General features: G+C 37.4%; 1 protein-coding gene across 1 annotated transcript; it reads right to left on the bottom strand.

The window, feature by feature from the left end:
• Positions 1–4453: 4453 nt before the first annotated feature.
• On the bottom strand, positions 4454–21493 carry slc2a15a (solute carrier family 2 member 15a). Its single transcript, XM_067421287.1, has 12 exons — positions 21449–21493; positions 20477–20575; positions 18902–19062; positions 17662–17786; positions 17432–17577; positions 17208–17340; positions 16373–16560; positions 8568–8678; positions 7126–7227; positions 6821–6896; positions 5116–5243; positions 4454–4922 (listed from the first exon to the last, which is right to left on the bottom strand). The coding sequence occupies exons 1-12, from the start codon at positions 21491–21493 to the stop codon at positions 4668–4670; spliced, it is 1569 nt and encodes a 522-aa protein (XP_067277388.1). The 3' UTR covers positions 4454–4667.
• Positions 21494–21593: the final 100 nt, after the last annotated feature.

Here is a 21593-nt window from a genome sequence, read left to right as displayed (position 1 = left end):
ATAATTAAATTAATTTAATAAATGCACAAATTCTTATATAATATAATACGAATGATGAATAAAATAATATAAAAAATAAATAAAGGAAGTAAAAAAATGTTTGAACCACAACAATTTAATAACCCAACTCCATTTTGACAGTTCTTTTAAATAATAAAATTATATATATTTAACACACACACAAAAAACAAAACAAAAATCATTAAAAAAAGTTTAAACCAATCCCAATTATATGTATGTAATTTGCCAATCACAACAAAACACTACTCTCCGGTTTTACAGTGAAGGCTTAAGCGGCTTTAAGCAGTTTGTTTGAGCGGTTTTAACTAAAAGCAATGACATTTCAGTGCCATTGTATTGTCTCAAGATGCACACCAGTAAAAAGCGAATTAAATGTCCTAATTTCCCTAACTGAACTAAGACCTAATCCTGGCTTAATCTGTGAAGCCATGCCTAGGATTAATACAATAAAGTAAAATACTTAAAGTAAAACAGCGGTGGAAATATTGGTTGGTTACATCCCCCTTTTCATGTCAGTAAGATCTGAAGGTTCTGTCAAAATGACAAAATGGCTCCCCTCTGGCTGCACAGCTCAGACGAAAACTACAAGCTTGGCACAATAAAACCTCCTATATCATTCAATGAATCCTCAGGTCACAGAAGAGCCATGGAGGCCTCTCTGGAGGATGAGCTGATGGACAGTGCTTTCTTTTATAGGTCAGTCTACAATTTTCAGATGCCGCCACACAGGCTTCCAGATCTGATATTGTCACCAGCACGAACGTGACCTAGTTACAAACGTTAAAATCAGCAATAATCAAATATAGGCCTATCAATTCTGAGGTCCACCTAATGCGATTGCAAAACAATCATGAGCATCGTTGGTGAGTGAACCTCTTTGCTTAACCACAACGTTGTCGTTCACCACCTAGTCTTCAAAAAGTCCTTGAGGAGCATAACAAGCATTCAGTGGTAATGAAATCAGTGGGCACACAGACATCAGTGAAGAATGACGTACTCGGAGCCCACCACTGACACACAGTCAATCCTTATTTACTTAATTGCATGGCAAGCGGCTCACATGGAGCTATTTGTCTCTCTGTCTGTCCCACTGTTTGTCAGAACGTTTCATCACTGGCTGGGTTTGCGTCTCCGTTCCCATCTGTGCCCGTCTGTATGCGGGAGCTGGCAGTGAGACAGCGCTCCCCATCACCGGCAGCGCAGTCTGCATCCCCATCTTCCAGCCATAAATCCTGAAATAACGGAATGCAAGAGCATTCGCTCCAGACTGCGCTGCCACGAGTGAGAGAGAAAGAACGTGCAGCAGCTGAAGAGAGAGAGGAAAGAAAGAGTAAAAGAATGAGAGAATGCCTTTGGCTTCTCAGATCCAATTAGTCGGTTGTGTGTAGTCGCTTCTCTCTCCCTCCTTCTCCTCGCCATCTTAATTGGAAGCCGGAGAGACCAGTCGAAATCGCATTAACAGAGGTCCTGACAGAGAGGACCATCAATCTTTTTTTATTACGGTGTAATGGGGGTTCTTGGGAGCCGCAATTCGATTTGTCACTGGCCTCGTTCGCTGATAACAGGCATTTGTCATCACTTTCCCTCGCCTTAATGTCATTATCTCGGGCTTGACAGCTGCCTCCATCCAGGGAGTCCCAGCGACACAGCACATCCGTCAACATAATATTTCCACGGCCAAGGGGACTGCTACAGCAATAAGCCACATTAAAGCACTTATGAGAAGAAAATCTGTTGTCATTAATTAAAATGTTGGAGCGAGCAGCAGGTCTTCTGTGTGAGGGTACTGTGTGTGTTTGTTTCTTTATGAGGTGACAGTGGGAGTGGGAGTGTTGAAATATTCTCCCGCTTCCTGCCATTGTCATTATGACAAAACGTCTTGCTTGAAAGTGGGTATTCTGCTACCACATCTTGACACGTTCATACGGCGCATGGATATTAATGCATTTCGCTACTAAATATATGGTTTAATTGTCTAATAAATGTATTCCGAACACTGAAGAGGATCGTGTGCCTATAAATACTGCATACCTTCACATTCACTTGCTGTGGATACCTTGATTGACTTCCTTTTTCGGACAGCAGGGGGCAGAGTTGAGCCTGTGGTGACAGGTGTTGGGCCGACAGTAGATTCCTCTGCTGCTAATTAGACCAGCATCCTCTCCTCCTGCTGACCTACAGGACACAGACACTCATTCCATCAGGGGAGTCAATTCACAGTGAAATATGAGCTGCCGTATTTAGAGCTGTGCTGGGTGGGTGAAGATTTAAGAGTGACTTTATTCTACAGAACTAGATTCAGCTGGCATTATTATCCATTCTCCCTCTCTCCAATCAGTAAAAATCAGTGCATTAAAGCCAAAATGTCAGCACTACCTGAAGACGGTGGTGCAGGTTCTTATCCAAAGTATTATCCATGTAGATATCAAAGCTCTACCAACTCGGACCACCCGAAAATGAGCTTGTCCCACCTTGATATAGATAGATAGATAGATAGATAGATAGATAGATAGATAGATAGATAGATAGATAGATAGATAGATAGATAGATAGATAGATAGATAGATAGATAGATAGATAGATAGATAGATAGATAGATAGATAGATAGATAGATAGATAGATAGATAGATAGATAGATAGATAGATAGATAGATAGATAGATAGATATTACTAGTCTTTTAAGGATTTTGAATTCTGTCAAAATGAATTGCTTTACACAACATAAAAATAAGTATGATGTATTTCAGTACATTGCTATCTTGCCAGAACTGTAATTTCTCTTGAAATAACTTGGGACAGTACAGCTGTGCACAATGGCCCATCGAGATCCTGTTTAACCAGTGACCTTGAGCTCGGTGTTTGAAGACTGACCAAACAGAAAGCCAGACACAATTCAGCTCACAATTTCTCTTCTTGGAGTGGGAGACGCAGGCGTATGATATCATTAGTTTGTGTGGGTCTCTTCTGGGGAGATCTGGAGAGGCTCACACAGATGGAGAGCACCGCCCAGGGGCTTGATAGACCAGAGAAACCCATTCATACTCGCACAGGCCTGGAATAAGAGAGAAAAGACAGCACTATACATGTACAAAGCTCTCTATATAGATACAGATCCATAATCTGATACATACCTTAAATGCAGTAATGTAGTACCCTCCAAGAGCACTATATTAAAGGTGTCTCAAAAGTGTATCTGAATCTAAACTGCTGTACAGCTGTTTGGTCTCCATAGGGAAAGGTGAGAGACTCTTCTCTTTAATTAAGCATTAAATCTGCCTCTTTCAGTGAATTAATGAAGCTCTTCTCTGACTGGCAACGGCACTCTTTGGCAGAAACCGATGGTGTCTGTACTCAGATCCTGCTTTGTAAGCTTTTTTCACTCCGCACCCTGATGTTCTCAATAAATGGGTTACCACAGGCTCATTTAAAGTACTTTTATTTGGTGTGTTATAAAGTTTTGAATACTATAAAAATATTTTTAGTACATGTGAGGTCAAATATAGTTATATACATATAAATTCGATTGAAACTCAGATAATATATATATCACCTTAATACACTACCCTTCAAAAGTTTGGGGTCTGTAAGATTGTTTAATGTTTTGGAAAGAAGGCTCTTTGCACATGGTTGGCAAACTTGGCATTTATTTGATGAGAAATACAGTAAAATCTATTTGATATATTTTAATATGCAACTTATTCCTGCTTTGACAAATCTTAATTTTCAGCAATTACTCCAGTCTTCAGTGTCACGTGATCCTTCAGAAATCATTCTAATATGTTGATTTGGTGCTCAAGTATACGTTCTTATTATCATAAATGTTAAAAACAGTTCATATTTTTGCCGAAACTGTGATAAATCTTTTTCAGGATTATTTGATCAATTATTCTAATATTTAATAGTAATATTTTGTAGCATTACACAGCTTTTTCACGTTGGATCAATTTAATGCACTGAGCACAATTTAATGCAAAAAATATTTATATTTAATTTTTTTAAAGAAAACCTTACTGACCTTACATTTTTGAACGGTAGTGTATATGTACTAATATACATTTACAGTTGTAGCAGTTTTCAAAATGCCTGTAAATTATTAATAAAACTAAATTATTTGTAAATACCTGTGCAAGTTTGATCTCAGTGTATGTAAAGTTGCTACAGCAGTCTCTGATGAGGTGGTATGTTAGGACCTGAGCATTACTAAATGATCCAATGCCATTTAACGCTCAAAATGTGTGCAAGAGATCACTGTCAACTATTTATATATACTCAAAAATATTGATAAACATATGTATAAATCCTATATACATAAAAAAATCATAAACATGAAAAAAAAAAATCTAGTTTGTGATTTCAAAACAAGTTCACAAAAACAATATACATGTTGCAATACATGTATATGGCACTGTCCTTCCACAGGAGTTATCAAAAAGCTTAAGATGTTTAAGCATCATTGCAAAGCTAAATCTGAATTCTGAAATCTGATTCTGAAAGCTACTTTCAGTTCAGGTTTTGTTATAAGGAGGAATGGACCATTGCTTAACCATGCCTTTCAGTCAGGCTTTTATCGATGATTATCGATATGATTCTGGAGCTGATCTAATCCCTAAACTTTCCTTATGCATTGTTTGCTTTTCATCCGAGTTCAAGGACCGGAAGAAGAGCTGTCGAATTCAAGTGAACCATTCTCAAGTGAACCATATCCATTCATCTTTTTCAGTTTGAGCTCGTCTGGGTGAGTGAGGGCCTGGCTCTCTTCCACAGCCTCTTTAGTAGCAAACATCTGGCTAATCTCTACAAACGTCTTATTTTTAGTTTCAGGAATAACAAAGTACACGTAGATGGCCACTGCCAGACACACGGAACAGAACACCAGATAGCAGTAGGACCCAGCAGACATCTGTAGCAGAGAAATAGGATGGAACGCAAACTAAGTTATTCCGTTTTAAAAGAGCTGAATTAAATGAAGATGATTTAATTTCAAACTAATTGACTTTGACAAATGTTTTCAATGCACAAGGTGACCTTAAAAACCCTTTTCTGATTATACGCTGTGCACCTTTAGCTTTAACTGCACTATTTGAATACGATACCTGCAGGAACGGAAAGATGAAGCCAATGGTGAAGTTCGACATCCAGTTAAGAGAACCTCCCACGGTGTATGCGGCAGGACGATGTGATTGCTTGAAGAGCTCAGCTGTGATCAGGAACGGAACACCCGCTAAAAACAGACACATTCGTATTAATGGTATATAATGACAGCATGTTTCTTTTCATGTGTTCTTTTCAACCTACACCTCAGAGAAAAAGTGCTGAGATGAGTGCTAACTTTCAGTTTTCTCTGTCTAATAAGCTGCATAAAAGCATAATATTATGAATGCACTTTTATACTCATGCATGTACGCACTGCTCTTGTGTAGTGCAACAGTTCTTGGAGGGAGGATAATAAACTAGCTTTATGAAGAGCTCGTTATCTCAATATGCAGGAAGCAGAGATTGTTCCACTGCTTAAGTTCTAATCCCTTTTGGTTACAAGTGAAAAATAAGGAGGCACAAGGTGTTATTTCAAATGTAATGAATTCAGGAACAAGCCAAGCGATGGCTTCATTATTTGTGCATGATAATTGCAGCAGGAGGCGTGCTGCAGTTAAATTGATAAGGAACTCTGCTTGTAATTCATTGTTCATGCAAGATTTTGTCTTAAAAAGCCATATTCATCATTGTTTATGAACAATGAGCCATAAAAAATCCTAATTAAAGACGTAATTACACCGATTGAGACTGGGGCCTGAGAATGAATTATAGATTTTGGAGTTGGGTTGGATAATGCATCAACTCAGTAAAGCACTTGTAGTCTCATTCATCACTGTAGCAGAGCTACTCCTCTGCTCTTATTGTTCGCATAAACTATGAGTCTGATGCTCATGCAGCACTAATAGAGGGAAGTACACACTTTAACTTTCATACTTTGATCTTTAAAACACTTTAAGATGTCAATATCTTCTCCTCAACAGTACAATTTATCATCACTATATCAATTTATGTAATCCAGTCTAGATTTTATCTGTACAGTCTAACAATTACCAAATATTTCAATATTTAAAAAATTAGTTCACCATCACACATAAGCCACAATATATTTATATGCAAACTCATAAACTCAGTAAATCTGTATTTGAACAATTTAGCGAGAAGAAAAATGTATAATTTAAATGTAATTTATTTTTTAAAAAGTATACAAAAATATGTCAAATACAATGCACAAAAAATATTCTTAATGGATTAATAATGCTAGATAGCATTAATCCTAGTGAATTTTGGTGAACAAAGTTAATTAAATACTTATTGTTTATTAAAATACACAAATATCATGAATAATAACATATATTTTTTTCTATAAATATAAAAGATTAAAATAAATATAAAAAAAAATACATTTTAAATGACTTATTTCTGAAAGTGTGAAAAGCACACTATTCTGAACAGATAAAATATAAACATGTAGAAAATATAGTTTCTTTGTAAAATGAATATACAGTTTATGACAACACCATCTAATTCTCAAACATACAGTATATTGAGGTCTAAGCTCTTGCTTCTCAAAATTCTTCCCCCAGGTGTCGCTATTTCACTATTTGAAGACATCATCTGGGAATTCAGGGTCAAAGAGCAGACAACTACTCATCCAATTGAAGCAGTGCTTTACTGAATGTGTCCATGCATGACTTAAAGTGCCATGCAGATTACTTTAGATGTAGAATAAAAGAAGAAAGGATGAGAGACACAAAAAAAGCACACCTGGCCCGATACAGAATCCAGCGATTATCCCAACCACACACCCCACACTCACATATTTCATGAAAGGCACATGTGTCTGAAAAGATGATAACAGTAAATGGTGATTAAATTATGTAAAGATGGTAAAATGTGAATTTTGAATATATATATATATATATATATATATATATATATATATATATATATATATATATATATATATATATATATATATATATATATATATATATATATATATATATATATATAAAAGAGTCCAAATATTTGCTAAGTATATTGTACTTTATTAACTATATTTCACTTACTTGAAGAATGAGAGACAGTGTTATCCCAGCACAACACATTCCCATGACACCAAAACCTCCAATTATCAGTGGCCTTCGCCCAAGACGCTCAATGGTGAAACACTGAAGGAAGGAAAAACAAGAGATGTGGTTGTTCACAATAGGCACTTCCTTTTTGTCTTGATCAGATTAATCAGTAACTGCTGTCTTTAAAGGATAGCTTTTGGTGCTTTTTTGAAAGTAAATGTTGTAAAAGCACAAAGTGGAACCTTGCTTTTTCATTAAATGCTGCTAAAATTGAGCGCTAAAGCTGTGCACTGTTGACTTAAAGGCGGGTGAGGCTGACATAAGAATGAATAGCTGTAATTTTATAACCAATCTCTAGCGTTCCTCTCGTGTGCCATTCGCCTCCCGAGTGAGGGCCAATTGACACTGACAGCAATGAGTTCTTCTGACTAACAGTGTGCCTCTTTCTCTCCGGTTGCTGCTGGTGCATCACTAAATCCCGGCTAAGCGACGCAACTGGGAGAGAGAGGGAGACCGTATCTGGCCTTCATTACAGCTCTGAGATGTGACCCAAGGAAGGAGGCGGCAAAAACAAGACACATCAGTCTCTCTAACACTCATCTTATACAGTGTTTTTTATGAGTGTCACAGTAGAAAAATACACAACGTGAGCTGGGAAAGATTGAGGGCAAAGGTAAATGAACATGACTGAGATATGAAAAGATGTTCTTTCTCAAATGAAGTAACTCTAATAGACCAAGTGATGTCTAATAAACTGTATAACCTTGTCAGATAGTCTTTTACCACTATCAATAATTGAAACAGACAATTTTCACATTCGACTCTCTGAACACATCGGTAGAATATAAAAACTCACCCCATGAGGCCTACAACAATCTCTATAGATCCAGATCCTACAGTAGTGCACATTTCTAATCATTCTTAAAACAAAAACAAATTTACACAAGCATTTTTCTATCTATCTATCTATCTATCTATCTATCTATCTATCTATCTATCTATCTATCTATCTATCTATCTATCTATCTATCTATCTATCTATCTATCTATCTATCTATCTATCTATCTATCTATCTATCTATCTATCTATCTATCTATCTATCTATCTATCTATCTATCTATCTATCTGTCTGTCTGTCTGTCTGTCTGTCTGTCTGTCTGTCTGTCTGTCTGTCTGTCTGTCTGTCTGTCTGTCTGTCTGTCTGTTACATTAATGCTTAAAACAAAATAAAAAAACATGGCAAATGTAGCATGAAAAATAAACAATTAATTTTAAGAAGGTTTATAAAGTTTTTGTCAAACTTATGAATTCATACTATTTTGCATCACTATATAACCCTGTCAGATAGTCTTTTACCACTACCAATAATTAAAACAGAGCATTTTCACATTCGACTACATTGAAAGTGAATATTCGGCTGAATATGACAACTCACCCCTATAAGGCCTGCAACGATCTCTATAGCTCCAGTTCCTACAGTGGTGTACTGGATCTCAGGGGCTGGGATTCCAGCGTTCTCAAAGATGTCGTTGGTGTAAAACCAGATCTGGGGAGAACATGAGAGGGTAAGTGGAAGGATAGTGATTTTGGCTTGTACAGGTGGCCTATCGTGACTGCGAGCGGTTACAGCATACACCACTTCAGATTCAATTTGAGGGCTGGAGGGCTGTGTGTGAGGTAAGACAGGGGGGTAATCAGAGAGAACACAGACGGTTTGAGAGCTGCTGGGACTGTAGAGGACACACACGGACTGCCTCTCTCCTGCTGCTCATGCTGAAGTCAGCCAAGACTCACCACCTGTCAGCCCCATTTACACTGAATACACACACAGACGCTCACAGGGTCACCTGCCACCTAAGGGCCCTCCAGTCAATGTCATTTAATATTCAAATTTGATATCAAAACCCCATAGGGCAAACCTGGATAGTATTACTTGGATTTGACATCAGCAGCTCAAGACTGTTACGATTTAAAGGTCCAAAAGTGACAACAAGTCAAGAGATTCCTAAAACAAATAAAGTTAATAAGAAAATAAACTCAGATAATCCAAGTACACGAGACAGTGTGTCTCAGCACAAGCGTTAACACAAACAATAACTGACTATGAATTGAAAACACACTAAAAGTCCATGAAAATTAAACCAAGGCAAGATAACTGAATAAGTGTGACATTATGCACTCCTCTGATAAGACACGGCCTCACACCGAAGTATGGTACAGGAGGAGGTTTAGGAGGCAGACAAGGAGTGACCAGGGAGCAGCGTATGGTGGCAGGAGCCACAGAGAGATTACCAACGAGAGACCGTAGGGTACTCAGAGACCTGCCTGGGTGGTGCCCCACGGCAGTGTAGCTGGAGGGAGGAGCCATGATGGTGCAGAGTTCAACGCTACCATTGGGACGAACGGTGGTGACCGAGCCGATGGAGGTGGAGAACTGGGCGCAGATGGAGACAGAGCTGCAACAACGACCCCCTGAGGTGGAACTGGTGCAACTGAGGACTGTTGCAAATCCTGAGGGAAGGTGAAGCCAGACTGAGCCAAAGGGGTGGAGGGCCGGAGTGCAGCAGATGGCCTACAAGTTCATGATGATGTTCATGGTTTCCCGGTGGTTGGACCCAGGTAGAGCAGGGCAGGTAGGCTGAAGGAGTCAGGTGGATTCATGAGCCCGATCGTCCCTGGTGATGTAGAAGGAGGAAGAAATGATGGCCTCCCTCCAGCTACTTTGATGACTGGGAGGTCTACTGGCTGGTGGTAATTTTCCCTGATCCAAAACAGGGATCATCAAAATTATAATTTGTCTGTACAGCGAGATGGCAAAAATCCAAGGCAAAATCCAAAAGTTCCTTTTGGGCAATGGCAGTGAACTGAGCTGCCATTTGCCCATTTTGAGGTGGTTTATTAGAGATTTCAAAACCAATTAATTTAATAAGAAAATAAACTCAGATAATCCAAGTCCATGTGTCTCAGCACAAGCGTTAACACAAACAATAACCAACTATGAAATGAGAAAACAGAGGAACTTAAGGTCCACAACGAAGCCAGAGCTTTCCCAATCCGATTTTTTTGCCTCCTCCTTTCAAGAATGATCTGCGTACACACGAGAGCAATGAAAACGACTCAAAACGATGTAGCATACATGCCAGGCCAGTGTGTTGCGCTGTAATTCTGCCATAGAAATACACTAAAAACAGAGAAGAAGCGTTGTGGCTAGAAGGGGGTACAGCAGTGATAGGAGGTGAGGCAGAATCTCAAGATAAAATAACAATAAATACACTTGCTATTAACTGATGTATTTTATTAACACCTACACCTACCCCAACCCTACACCTACCCTTACAATAATGCAAATACGGTAGTTAAATGACACAATATTGATGTGTCCATGCCCAGTGCCTGTAGTTGTATCCCTTAACTCATTTACCCTGCTGGACGTAGTGTGATGACATCGTTTTCAGATTGCAGATTGCAGATGTTAACAGGTGTAATGATCAAATGAATATCCATTGTAACTAATAATAATAGGTAAACATGAACAAAAGAAACAGGACTCAAAAAATGTTAAATCCATGAAAATGAAACTAAGACAAGATTTATTGATGAATAAGTGTGACATTGTTTACGGGAATTTAGGTTACTATGAATTTGCAAACGAGGACAGTTGAAGTATAGTTAAAAAGATGATTATTAATCTTTTTGCTTTGTAGCCATAAAATGTAAGGAAAATGTAAGGAAAATTGTAAGGAAATGCTGTTCTGTTGTCCAGCAAGCATTTTAAGAACATCTGTAAAGGCCATGCTAACTGAATAATGCAAGTCACACACATTGTCATGTTCTGTAAAAAAATGTAATGCTAGGTTTTTTTTATTCCAGAATCAGTGGAATGATTGTCAATGTCTGTAAATAAATTTAACTGATAAATTGCCAATGGGATAATAGCTTGTATTTATAGCTTTTATGAGGTTTAAAATTGCTAGGGGTGCTCAGACCGATCGGCAACCGATCTCAATCGGCCGATAATCGCTTTGGGAGGATTGATCCGCGGTCTTTAAAAAGGCCGATCTCATAAACCGATAAAAGTCTCATTCTCTTTCCGGCACGGGTAAAATAATTATAATGCTGAAGGTGAGGTACAAATTCATATTCTGTATTAAATAACTTACAAAGTCATTTGAAAACTTTCTGTGAGACTGAAGTTCACAAACAGAGCAAGTGAATCACCGCGTGTGAGTGCGTGCGTGCTCTCTCTCTCTCTCTCTCTCTCTCTCTCTCTCTCTCTCTCTCTCTCAAAGTGCTCAATTGGCTTCATATCAGCGCATCGCATATGCAACTAAAATCGAGCTCCACTTGCACAATCGAAGCAGGGTCGCATTGTCACTAAAGTTTATGATTTGCATTTATTGTAAAGTATAGAGTGCCAAAGTTATGACGTCCCTTTGTAGGCCAAAACGCGAAAGTGAGTTAGCATTTTAGCACTTCCGGTTCCCTCGCTCTAAAGTCTATGGGTTTTTGAATGGGTTTTTGCTAAATCGCCTGAAATAAGGTCTGTGGTTAACAAAGCCTCTAAATATTTTCATGTTTTGATCTATGACATAAAACACACTAGCTCTAACCTGCTTGTGATTTTTTAAAACTTTATTGTGTCTTAAAAACGGCGGTTGCTAACAAGTTGCTAAAAGGGACTACATCCTTTGGCCGGGACTTTAGACGTCATCGTGACAAAAAGGAAATCTCACCAGCTCACGTTTCATTCACTTTTGAATTCTGTAAGTAAATGTTTAATAAAAATAAAAAACTAGCACGTGTTTTAGCCTCACGTTCTTAGAAGTTTACCTTTTAGTTAATATACATAAAGTTACATATTTAGTCCTTTCAAATAGTAGTGTTTCCAAATATTGTTGTACACTAATGTTTTGAGATAGGAATTTTGGGTTTTCATGAGCAGTATGCAAAAATCCTCAGTATTTAAACAATAAAAGACCTGAAAACTTTCAGTTGGTGTGCAATGAATCTAAAATATATAAAAGTTAAATTTTTATCATTACATTTTGGAAAATAATGAACTTTATCACAATATGCTATTTTTTTTTAGAAGGACCTGTAATAAGGGGGGGAATTCCCCCATTTTCAGAAATAATCAATTCCCTGAATAAATGTCTGTAAAATTCCCTATAAATAATTCTATATGATAAAAAGAAGGCTTCAAATAGGTCAGTATGTGATCAGATCGGCAGATACTGCTTCATGTGATCAGCAATCGGCTCCAAAAATCCTGATCAGAGCACCCTTATTATTTAGGAAGGATGGCATTGACATACAGTAGCTTACATTATTTTATTTTTTGGATCTGATGTATTTGTTTCCTTAACTACATCAGATGTTCATAATAATAACTGGGAAAAAAACTACAGTTTGGGTGTAACATGTTTTACATATAGCTACATCCCATTAAGCGGATCTGATGTGTGTTGTTCTGCATAACCCCTCTGTTTGGAATCATTTTATTTTACTCTGCTTTATTTGGGAAAGATGGCCTACAGTAGCCTTAAAGGGGGGGTGAAACACTCAGTTTCAGTCAATCTCATGTCAATCTTGAGTACCTATAGAGTAGTATTGCATCCTTCATATCTCCGAAAAGTCTTTAGTTTTATTATATTTATAAAAGAAATATAGGCTGTACCGAGTCTTTCCGGAAAAAAACGAGTGCCTGGAGGCGTATCGAGTAGGCGGAGCTAAAGAATGAAGAGCGCGCAGCTACTGCACGAGAGCTTCTGAAAGCTGACATCCTCAAGCATGGAGATGAAAACGTTACCCTAAATAAACCATGGCTATCAGATTCAACTAATACATATATGATCCAGAATCAGATCCAGAGGCTAAAATAAATTGAACAGGAGAAACAACAACAACAGGACGTCCGTCTCTGTGGTATGTACTGTATTTAGTGGCCTGTCAACATTTTTGTGTGTTTACTCGCAGTTTATGATGACATGATTCAGTTTATGGACTTTTGTATGCGACTAAACCTTAGCAGTAGCAAGCAAAACGGTTTTAACAATGGAGTTGTTAAATTTGAATGACGAAGCACACTTTGTGAGAACGCTAGGTTTATGTTTGGGTGGTTTTCCAATAAACAAACTGACACCTATAGTGGTCAGCTAAACAAATGTATTTAAACACACACCATAGATCGCATGCTCCATTGATAAATTAACTAACGTTATACACGATCGTGTTGTTTACTGATGTTTACTTACGCAACGATAGCCAACAATAGACATTTGAAGCAGTTTTACTCACCGCCTGTTTCCAAAGCAGGACGGTGAACCTTTATCGTTGGGACCGCTCTGTCAAAAACACACTTCTTTGGTAAGTTAACTGTTGATTTCGTGAAGTCCTGACAGCAGAGACCGTGGAGATCCACTTTTGCGACCGAAGTGTATGTTGTGACGCTTTCCGTCATTTCTGCGTTCAAATCGGTTCAAATGCAGCGCTGCCTTCCCGGAATACTGTGCTGAAGCGTTGAAGTCGCTTGATGTCACCCATAGGAATAAAGTGGAGCGCGGCACGCGGCGCGACAGACGTGTTACACGGACTAGTGGTTCTGCTGCACCTGAGAGCATTGTTTATGGACGGCGTGCATCTAGTCACGTGCGCACGCACCTTTCTGGGAGGAGAGCCCGTACGGCCCATACAAGGACCTTACGCTCTACCGACGTCAAGCGGACCCATACTCGAAAAAAACTCTCCGAAACTTGTGAGAAACCGGAAGGAGTATTTTTGATACAGAAATACTCCATCAAACGTCCAACTTAGTTTTTGAAACTTTGTCTATGTTTAGGATGGGAATCCAAGTCTTTAACAGTGTAAAAAGCTCAGTATGCATGAAACAGCATTTCACCCCCCTTTAAGTTTTCTCATTTTTTTTAAATAAACACTTGGTGGTTCTTCAAGATTTTGACTCTAACCTACTTCTACAGTCTTTTTCTCAATACAGTTAATTTAGAGTTAGTTTCATTTCTTTAAATGGTGCAAACTCTGCAAGATTATAGATAAAAGATTCCCATTCCCCTGCCATTCTGTGATCGGCAGTGATCGGCAATCGGCAGATCATGATCTTGGTGATCGGTAATCGGTGATCGGCCCCAAAAATGCTGATCGGAGCATCTCTAAAAATTGCGATTTAACAAAGTCCAAACAGAAACTGCAGACAGTTTTTTTTTGTGCATTTTCTGCACTAAATTTGGGAGATAATCTGTGGAATTCAGCAGAATCTGATGTGTTAAACAGAGTAGAGAGTTCTACACTGTCTTCGGTAACAAAGCAGTGTAAAATTAGCCAACAATAAATTAATGATTTATTTAACAAAAAGCAAGAAGTGAGGTATGTACAACTTTTTGAACAAGTTCTGGGCGCACAAATTCTGTTTGGGCCTGATAATGTGCTCTCTATCGGTCTTTATCCTCATTACAGGAAGTAGTCTGCCACCAACAACATTTCAGGACAATAATCCAATTAAAAGACATTTCTAAATAAAAAATGGAAATCTAATAATTCAACAGCATGCCACGCAGGTAAAACCTTTAATGTGATGCTAGAAAGCTTTGCACCGTTCCTTTGGGAGAAGATCTTTAATAGCACATTGTGTTTTTGCTGAGATCCATCAGAATTCTTATTCATAACCCTTTCTGATTGCATAAAAGAGCTGAAAGGTCTAATTTCAACACTAGACCACCAAACAACTATTGTGAAGAAAAAAAGGCTATTATTTTCTGGAATCAGATATGTACCTTATATTGTTAGCTCTGATTTAAAGGGGAACATTTATAAAACAAAAAAGATCTGCCAAATCACCATTTTAATGATGTAACAATTAAAAAATACATATAATTTGCTTGAATAATAGCTTATATTTATTGCTGTAGCAGGGTAGTGGAAATTAGATTCCATAAACATGGGGGGGGGGGGGGTAATTTGTTAAGCTCTGATGGATAAAGAGTGAGGTTTCTGTCAGCTATGTCCTCTTAATCATCTGAATAATTAATCTGCAGTTAAGCAAACTATTTCGAAAAGGTAATTTGCCTTCCTATAAATTCTGGCCCATAGCCAATGCTCTGCTGCACAGGTTGAACTTACTTTAGTTTACTGGTTTTTATCTGATGTTGGAAGACATTTTGTGAGGCTTTAGAGGCTAAATACTAGGGGTGTGCATTGGCACTGCCTTCACGATTCGATTCGATTACGATTCACCAGGTAACGATTCGATTCAATTCGATTCTACGATGCATTGCGATGCATCAAAATTCTACTGCACACAAAGCAAATTTTTCATCAGTCATGAGGCAATACAAGCAGATATTAAACAACAGATTGTATTGGCTATGTGTCTCCTGTATCTTTGACATAAAAGTTATTAAATAAAATAAAATGTAATTAAATAAAATTAAATAAAATGCAATTAACCCTTAAATGCATGACTGTTTCACCAAACATTCTTACATATTCAGGTCGTTAGCGACCCAGATCTATATTTAACATGGATAGACCTCTACCTGTCGTGATAATATATAAAACTCCTGATTTTAGAGTAACACCTACAGAAGAATAAAATAAAACCTATTTCGTTACCTTTTGGAGCTTGGAAGGATTCAGTTTGAGCAGATGTTTAATACCATCATCATATGACCTCGTCAGAGCTCGTTTACCAGTATATTCAGCATCTGCCTCATATTCGCGATCTCCAGCATATTCTCCAAACTCATTTTCAACGTCTTCAAAATCAATATTTTGATCACTGACAGCTTCTTGACCACATCCATCATCAAGAGACAGTGACACTAACATATGATTGTGTTTAGTACTTGCTCTCTGAAGTAAATCACTAACCCATTTCAAGTTTTGCAGATTATAATTATTGTTTCGTTTTCTGTCAGAGGTAACTATGAGTGAAACGTCACTTCATCATTGGGTATCAGACATTGCCACCTTGTGGAATAAAGGGGAATTGCACATAATCGATTATGGCACTTTGCCGCATCGATGCTGAATCGTTCATGCCCCGCATCGCGATGCATGGCTGAATCGATTATTGTTGACACCCCTACTAAATACTCACCATACTGAGATCCTATAACTGTTCACTGTGTTCATATCGTCACCTTTCTATTACAAAGTATGAGCAGGTACTACAAGTAATCTCAAAACATGAAGTGTAGTCAGCTATACAGTATATGTTAACCTTACCGCATCAATGCCAGAGAGCTGCATACCGATGTTGATGACCACAACAGACAGGACCTGCCAGCGAACTGTGTGGTCCAGTAGCAGCTGCCAAACAGACACAGTCTCCACTGAGGACAGAGAGCGTTGCTCCTCCTGCATCTCCTCTATCTCTGCCTGGATGTTGCATTTGGCTCTGTACCATTTCAAAGCTGCACCAACAAAGAGAACACAAGATATTGGTTTAATCTTCATCTATATCAGGGGTCAGCAAAGATTTAACGTGAGGTACCCTTTCTGTTACTGTGCCATATCCCAGTCATACCACTCCACCACATATCCAACTTAAGCATGACCCATGAACAAAATAAACAAATGACATATACTGTAATACTTATCTCATGGCAACAATCACTCTCCTACATGAACAGCGTAAGAATGTGCGCTTATACTGCAAACTACTTAATCAGTATTTTGTCTTGTTTTCCAATAAAAATAAATTTACTCAAGACTGATATTAAGACTGTCAGAACACTTGGATTTAAGTTTATTCTATCCCATTGTGTTCTTTTTTTGTTATATATATTTTTTTTTTCGGAATATATTTTTTTAGATTTATGCTTGAAAAAGCCAGCGTGGTAAGAAGAATAAACATTAAACAAGTTTTAAAGATATTTACAAATGTTTATGAAAAAAAATCTAGAAAAATACTGATTAATAAGCTGATCTATAGCATATACTGTATTATTATTTTTATTTTCATGGTAGATTTGATGGTTGAGAAGGATTACACCATCAATAGAGAGATCTTTAGAAATATAAAATGGTTCATATTCTTACTCAAAATAATTTCTCTCACCAGTGATAGTGGCATGAACATTGTGCTTCTCAATCAACAGGTAGCGTGGACTTTCTGGAAACCACGGTAATAGCATCAGCTGGATAAAGGTAGGGACAACCACAAGAGAGAGAAACAGGGGCCAGTGCTCCTCCTGTCAATCAAAAAAAGCACTAATTGAAACAGAATATCGAGCTCTATTTCATAACTTTTATGAAAATGTAACTGTAACTTTGTTGCTGTACCTTCCCTAAAAGTTCATGCAGGCCCAAGACTTGAGCTGAGAAAACCCCAGCACAAATGAAAATGCTAGGCATGAGCCCCAGGAAGCCTCTTAGGTTTTTAGGAGCGATCTCTCCAAGGTACATGGGCACCACGCTGAGAGAGATACCTGAAACATGGAGATAAGGAAAGCATATCAAAGTCCATTCATGTCTTACTTTGCTATACCTTCTTTTTTTCAGTTGGGACATACCTGAATGTATTCCTGTGACAAAGCGGCCAAAGATGACCATTTCGGGTGAGTCACAGATCCTGCTGAACCCCATGAGAGATGCTGCTATGAACACCAGTACAGTGGAGTTGACCACTGTTCCTTTCCTGCAAAAGCAAACAATGTGGAGACCTGCTCTGGCACTGCTCATTAAGCTAGGACAGTCATGCTCGATATCCGGCCACCTGGGAGTTTAACTATCAAAACCAGATAACTGATGTTCCATGACAGTGCTGCTGGGTGAAATAGCTGCATTCCTTGATTAGTTCTATCAAGTTGTAAACTTTCCCCCTGATTTACAGACGGCTGCACCGTGTTCTGCGTTATGATCACCTTACTGCTATAAAACATTTTGCTGGACTGAAATTGATTAGAACAATAAATAGGGTCATGAATCATCGTCTTTCATTTGCATTTAAATGTCTGCAGTCAAATCTTGTGGCGCCACTCATAGACACTCAAAACAGACTAGACAGGAGGACTTCCAGAGTCCTTGGAGAGCACAACATAGAAATGTAAGCTATGGCTAATACAGTGCACATACAGTAGTTAGAAAGTAGTTACTTTAACTGTGTTGTTACTATACTATAATACTACATGCTACCAGTTATAAAAAAAAAAATAATAATAATAAAATGAGGGGAAAATACTAGTAGCTCTTTTCCATGCAACTTCAATAAATGCAGAGAGAAGCATTCATGCTTGAAAAAGGACACAAAAGCATCATAAAGAATCATAAAAGTGGTCCAAGTCAGAGCTATTGTTTATCATAAAAAGACATGGAATATAAGTCACACGGACCACTTTTATGTTACTTTCACTGTGGTTTTGTCTTACTTTGTAAGCTCTATATTCTCCACTCACTGCAATTGCATGGAGAGATAAAAACACCAGTATGTTATTCAAAATGTAGTGCTCCATGAACTAAGTAAGTCATCCAACGACATGAGGTTGAGTAAATGATTATATCCTTTTTATTTTTGGTTAAACTAATCAGGAACAAAGAGGTTCTGAGCCTAGTGGACTGGACAAAATGTCTGCTCTTTTCTAAAGTACAAACAAGGCCATTTACAAGGCAAAGGCAAAGTCATTTAGTGCAGTCAGAGAGGTCAGGTGGGGTGACAGATGAGGAAGAATAAACCTTGGTGGCCTTGACACACAGAGGAATTTCTGGTAGAGTGACTACACCATGCCAGATGTTATGGGTCTCCTCCTGACTTACCTTCCAAATTTGGTGACCAGCGTGCCCACCATCAAAGAACCGACAAGGCCTCCAATAGCAAACACGGAAACGGTTAGAGAATACATGAGTGTCAGGGCCTCCTCATTTAGTCCAGTTCCATTACGATTTATCACTGTGCGGTTATAGAATTCTTTAATGTACTGTGAGTGACAGGGAAATGGAGAGACAGAGAAAGAGATAGAAAATTAAAATGAATAGTTTACCCAAAAATATTGTTAGTAAAATATTGCATTTATTCTTCATCATACTGTTGAAAAACTGATGGGCTTCCTTTTTTTCAGTGGACTCTTTGAAGACGAGTTTTTCCATGTATTGCAAGTAAAAAAAGGGGTTTTAAAGCTACAAAATAACAAACAAAACTATAAAAGTATCAATATAGTAGTCTATACTGTATGTCCTGTAAGAAAAACGTAGTTTGAAAACAAAACAAAAATGAATGTCATGAAATTTTTTTTATTTTGGGGCATTTACTATTTAAACCATATAGCACTGCCAGATTCAATTAATATATGCATAATGCACAGAAAGGTATCAGAACAGCTATTCCAAATTTCAACAACTTTTCATATATCAAGCTTATGTTCAATGAGACACACCTATCTACATGAACTTATAAGCATCTTCTTTCTAATTCACACACTCTCTTCTTTGTGTACTTTAAGGTCACAATCTAATTTAATTCCAGTTTATGTACCCTTTTCTTTCGATTCTAAATTAATTAAAACTGGAAGCCTGGAACACTGCAGTACCATTTAATAGACTTAGGAGAACTACAACAATAGATTCAAATTAAATACAATTTAGTTTACTAAAAAATATGGATTATTTTAGGTGTAATTTTTGGATTTATATGTTTGAATCCTCTTCATTAGCACATGAGGTTTCAAGAAAAACAGCACAAAACAAAGCCACTTAAATAGGGTATATAACAGCCAGTCAGGAGACCAGACAGGAAAATTTAAATATTTTCATCATTAACAGGCTAATGGGGCAGGGCAAATAGGTCCCTACTTATATACATGAAGAGCTGCTAGAGGCAACCACTGCAGCACAAAATGCCTGACAAGCCAAGATGAACAAATAACATCTGAGTCATCTACAAAAAATGAAAATAAGTCTTCAATACTTTGTTTCTTCAAGTTTATGGAGAAAGACGAAGGATAACTTTCTCTTTTTGTCCCATGTCCTTATGCTGGACAAACTTCCTGCTCTCTGGTCACAGTTATGGTTATATTATTATTATTATCATTATTATATATTAAAATTACACATATTAATATATATATCCCACAATTCCTTGAATTCACACACTACAACAAGAATGTCTAGAATGTATAGAATCGTGTTAAAGCAACATTCTCTGAGATCTTGCGTAAGTAGAGACTCTGTTTAGGCCACTATGTTTATTCTGTCCCCAAGCCCGACATGCATCTTTCTACCGGAAGTCACTTTTTGTGATGAACAGAAATGCATTGGCTAAGTTGTCTACTGATTCTCCTTTTTTGATCATCAGTTTTGATCATCAAGGTATTGAGTATGTCAATGAGGTCTTACCCCAGCAGGAGAATTGACCACAGCTAAGTTGTATCCATAGAGCATTGAGCTACCAAAGGAGGTGAGGAAAGCCACTGCCAGCAGAGATGAGGTAAGATGCTATTAAAAAGAAAAAAGAACAAATATGTATGGCATGTGCGCTGTAATTTTCCTCACTTTTTTCTTAAAGCAGCAAGCTATCTACAGCTGTTGTTTCCTTCTTTTTTCTTAAAAAAATTGCTTTGAAAGAAGCTATACTGCACATGTAGACCTGATATCATAAAATTACATTCAGAAGTATTCTCAGACATTCTTAAGGCCTTTTGGAAGAACTAAAATGAAAAAGAATTGAAACAAATATTGACATTTCATATACATATATAAACATACATATTGATTAAAGAACAGGTTTATATTTAAATATCCATTAATGTGCCAGACTGGTATATATGTGGCACACATTAAAATAAGTTTATAAACACATATATATATTTATAAATATATTTAATTTTATAAACATTCTATTCTATTCTGGTTTAGTCAGATTATGAGAGAATAGCTTTCTCATGGTGTGACTTCAGTGGTCGTTACACTTCAGATCATGAGTGGAAAACTTAATTTGTTTCACTAAGTGGTCAGATACAGTTGCTTATGTATAGTCCCACACGTGAGGGAAGATGTTGAGAAAATGTCTTGTGACATTAAGCTTTCCTTTTTTTACACACCATATCTTACAAAAGAAAAATGTGACATTAAATATTACTGATATAACACTACATTTTAAAAACTATTATTACAAAACATTACTTCAACGGCCTACTAAAATTAAACTTGAAATAAGTAGGCAGCCTACCATTTGAGACATAATTATTTTTAACTAACTACAATTGAAATTGAATATGGTTCAAATGGTGATAAGACAACTAAAGCGAAAACAAATAATATTTATAACAAAATGACACCATTTAAATAGTGACAAAATAGTCTACTTACCGATGTTATTTTGCCTGGACTCGTAATTAACATTTCTTCAGCCATTATTTTTTGCCTACAAGCCTTCTTGAGATAAACCGTTTAAGTTAATGTTAGTTAGTTACTACTGGCCGTCTTTTAATGCTACCGGCCTCTCCACCGACTT

The sequence above is a fragment of the Pseudorasbora parva genome, chromosome 17 (genome assembly GCF_024679245.1).
Source record: "Pseudorasbora parva isolate DD20220531a chromosome 17, ASM2467924v1, whole genome shotgun sequence".
Classification (NCBI taxonomy): Eukaryota; Metazoa; Chordata; class Actinopteri; order Cypriniformes; family Gobionidae; genus Pseudorasbora; species Pseudorasbora parva.
Note: the sequence above shows the minus strand (reverse complement) of the source record. Positions and strands in the feature narration are given on the sequence as shown.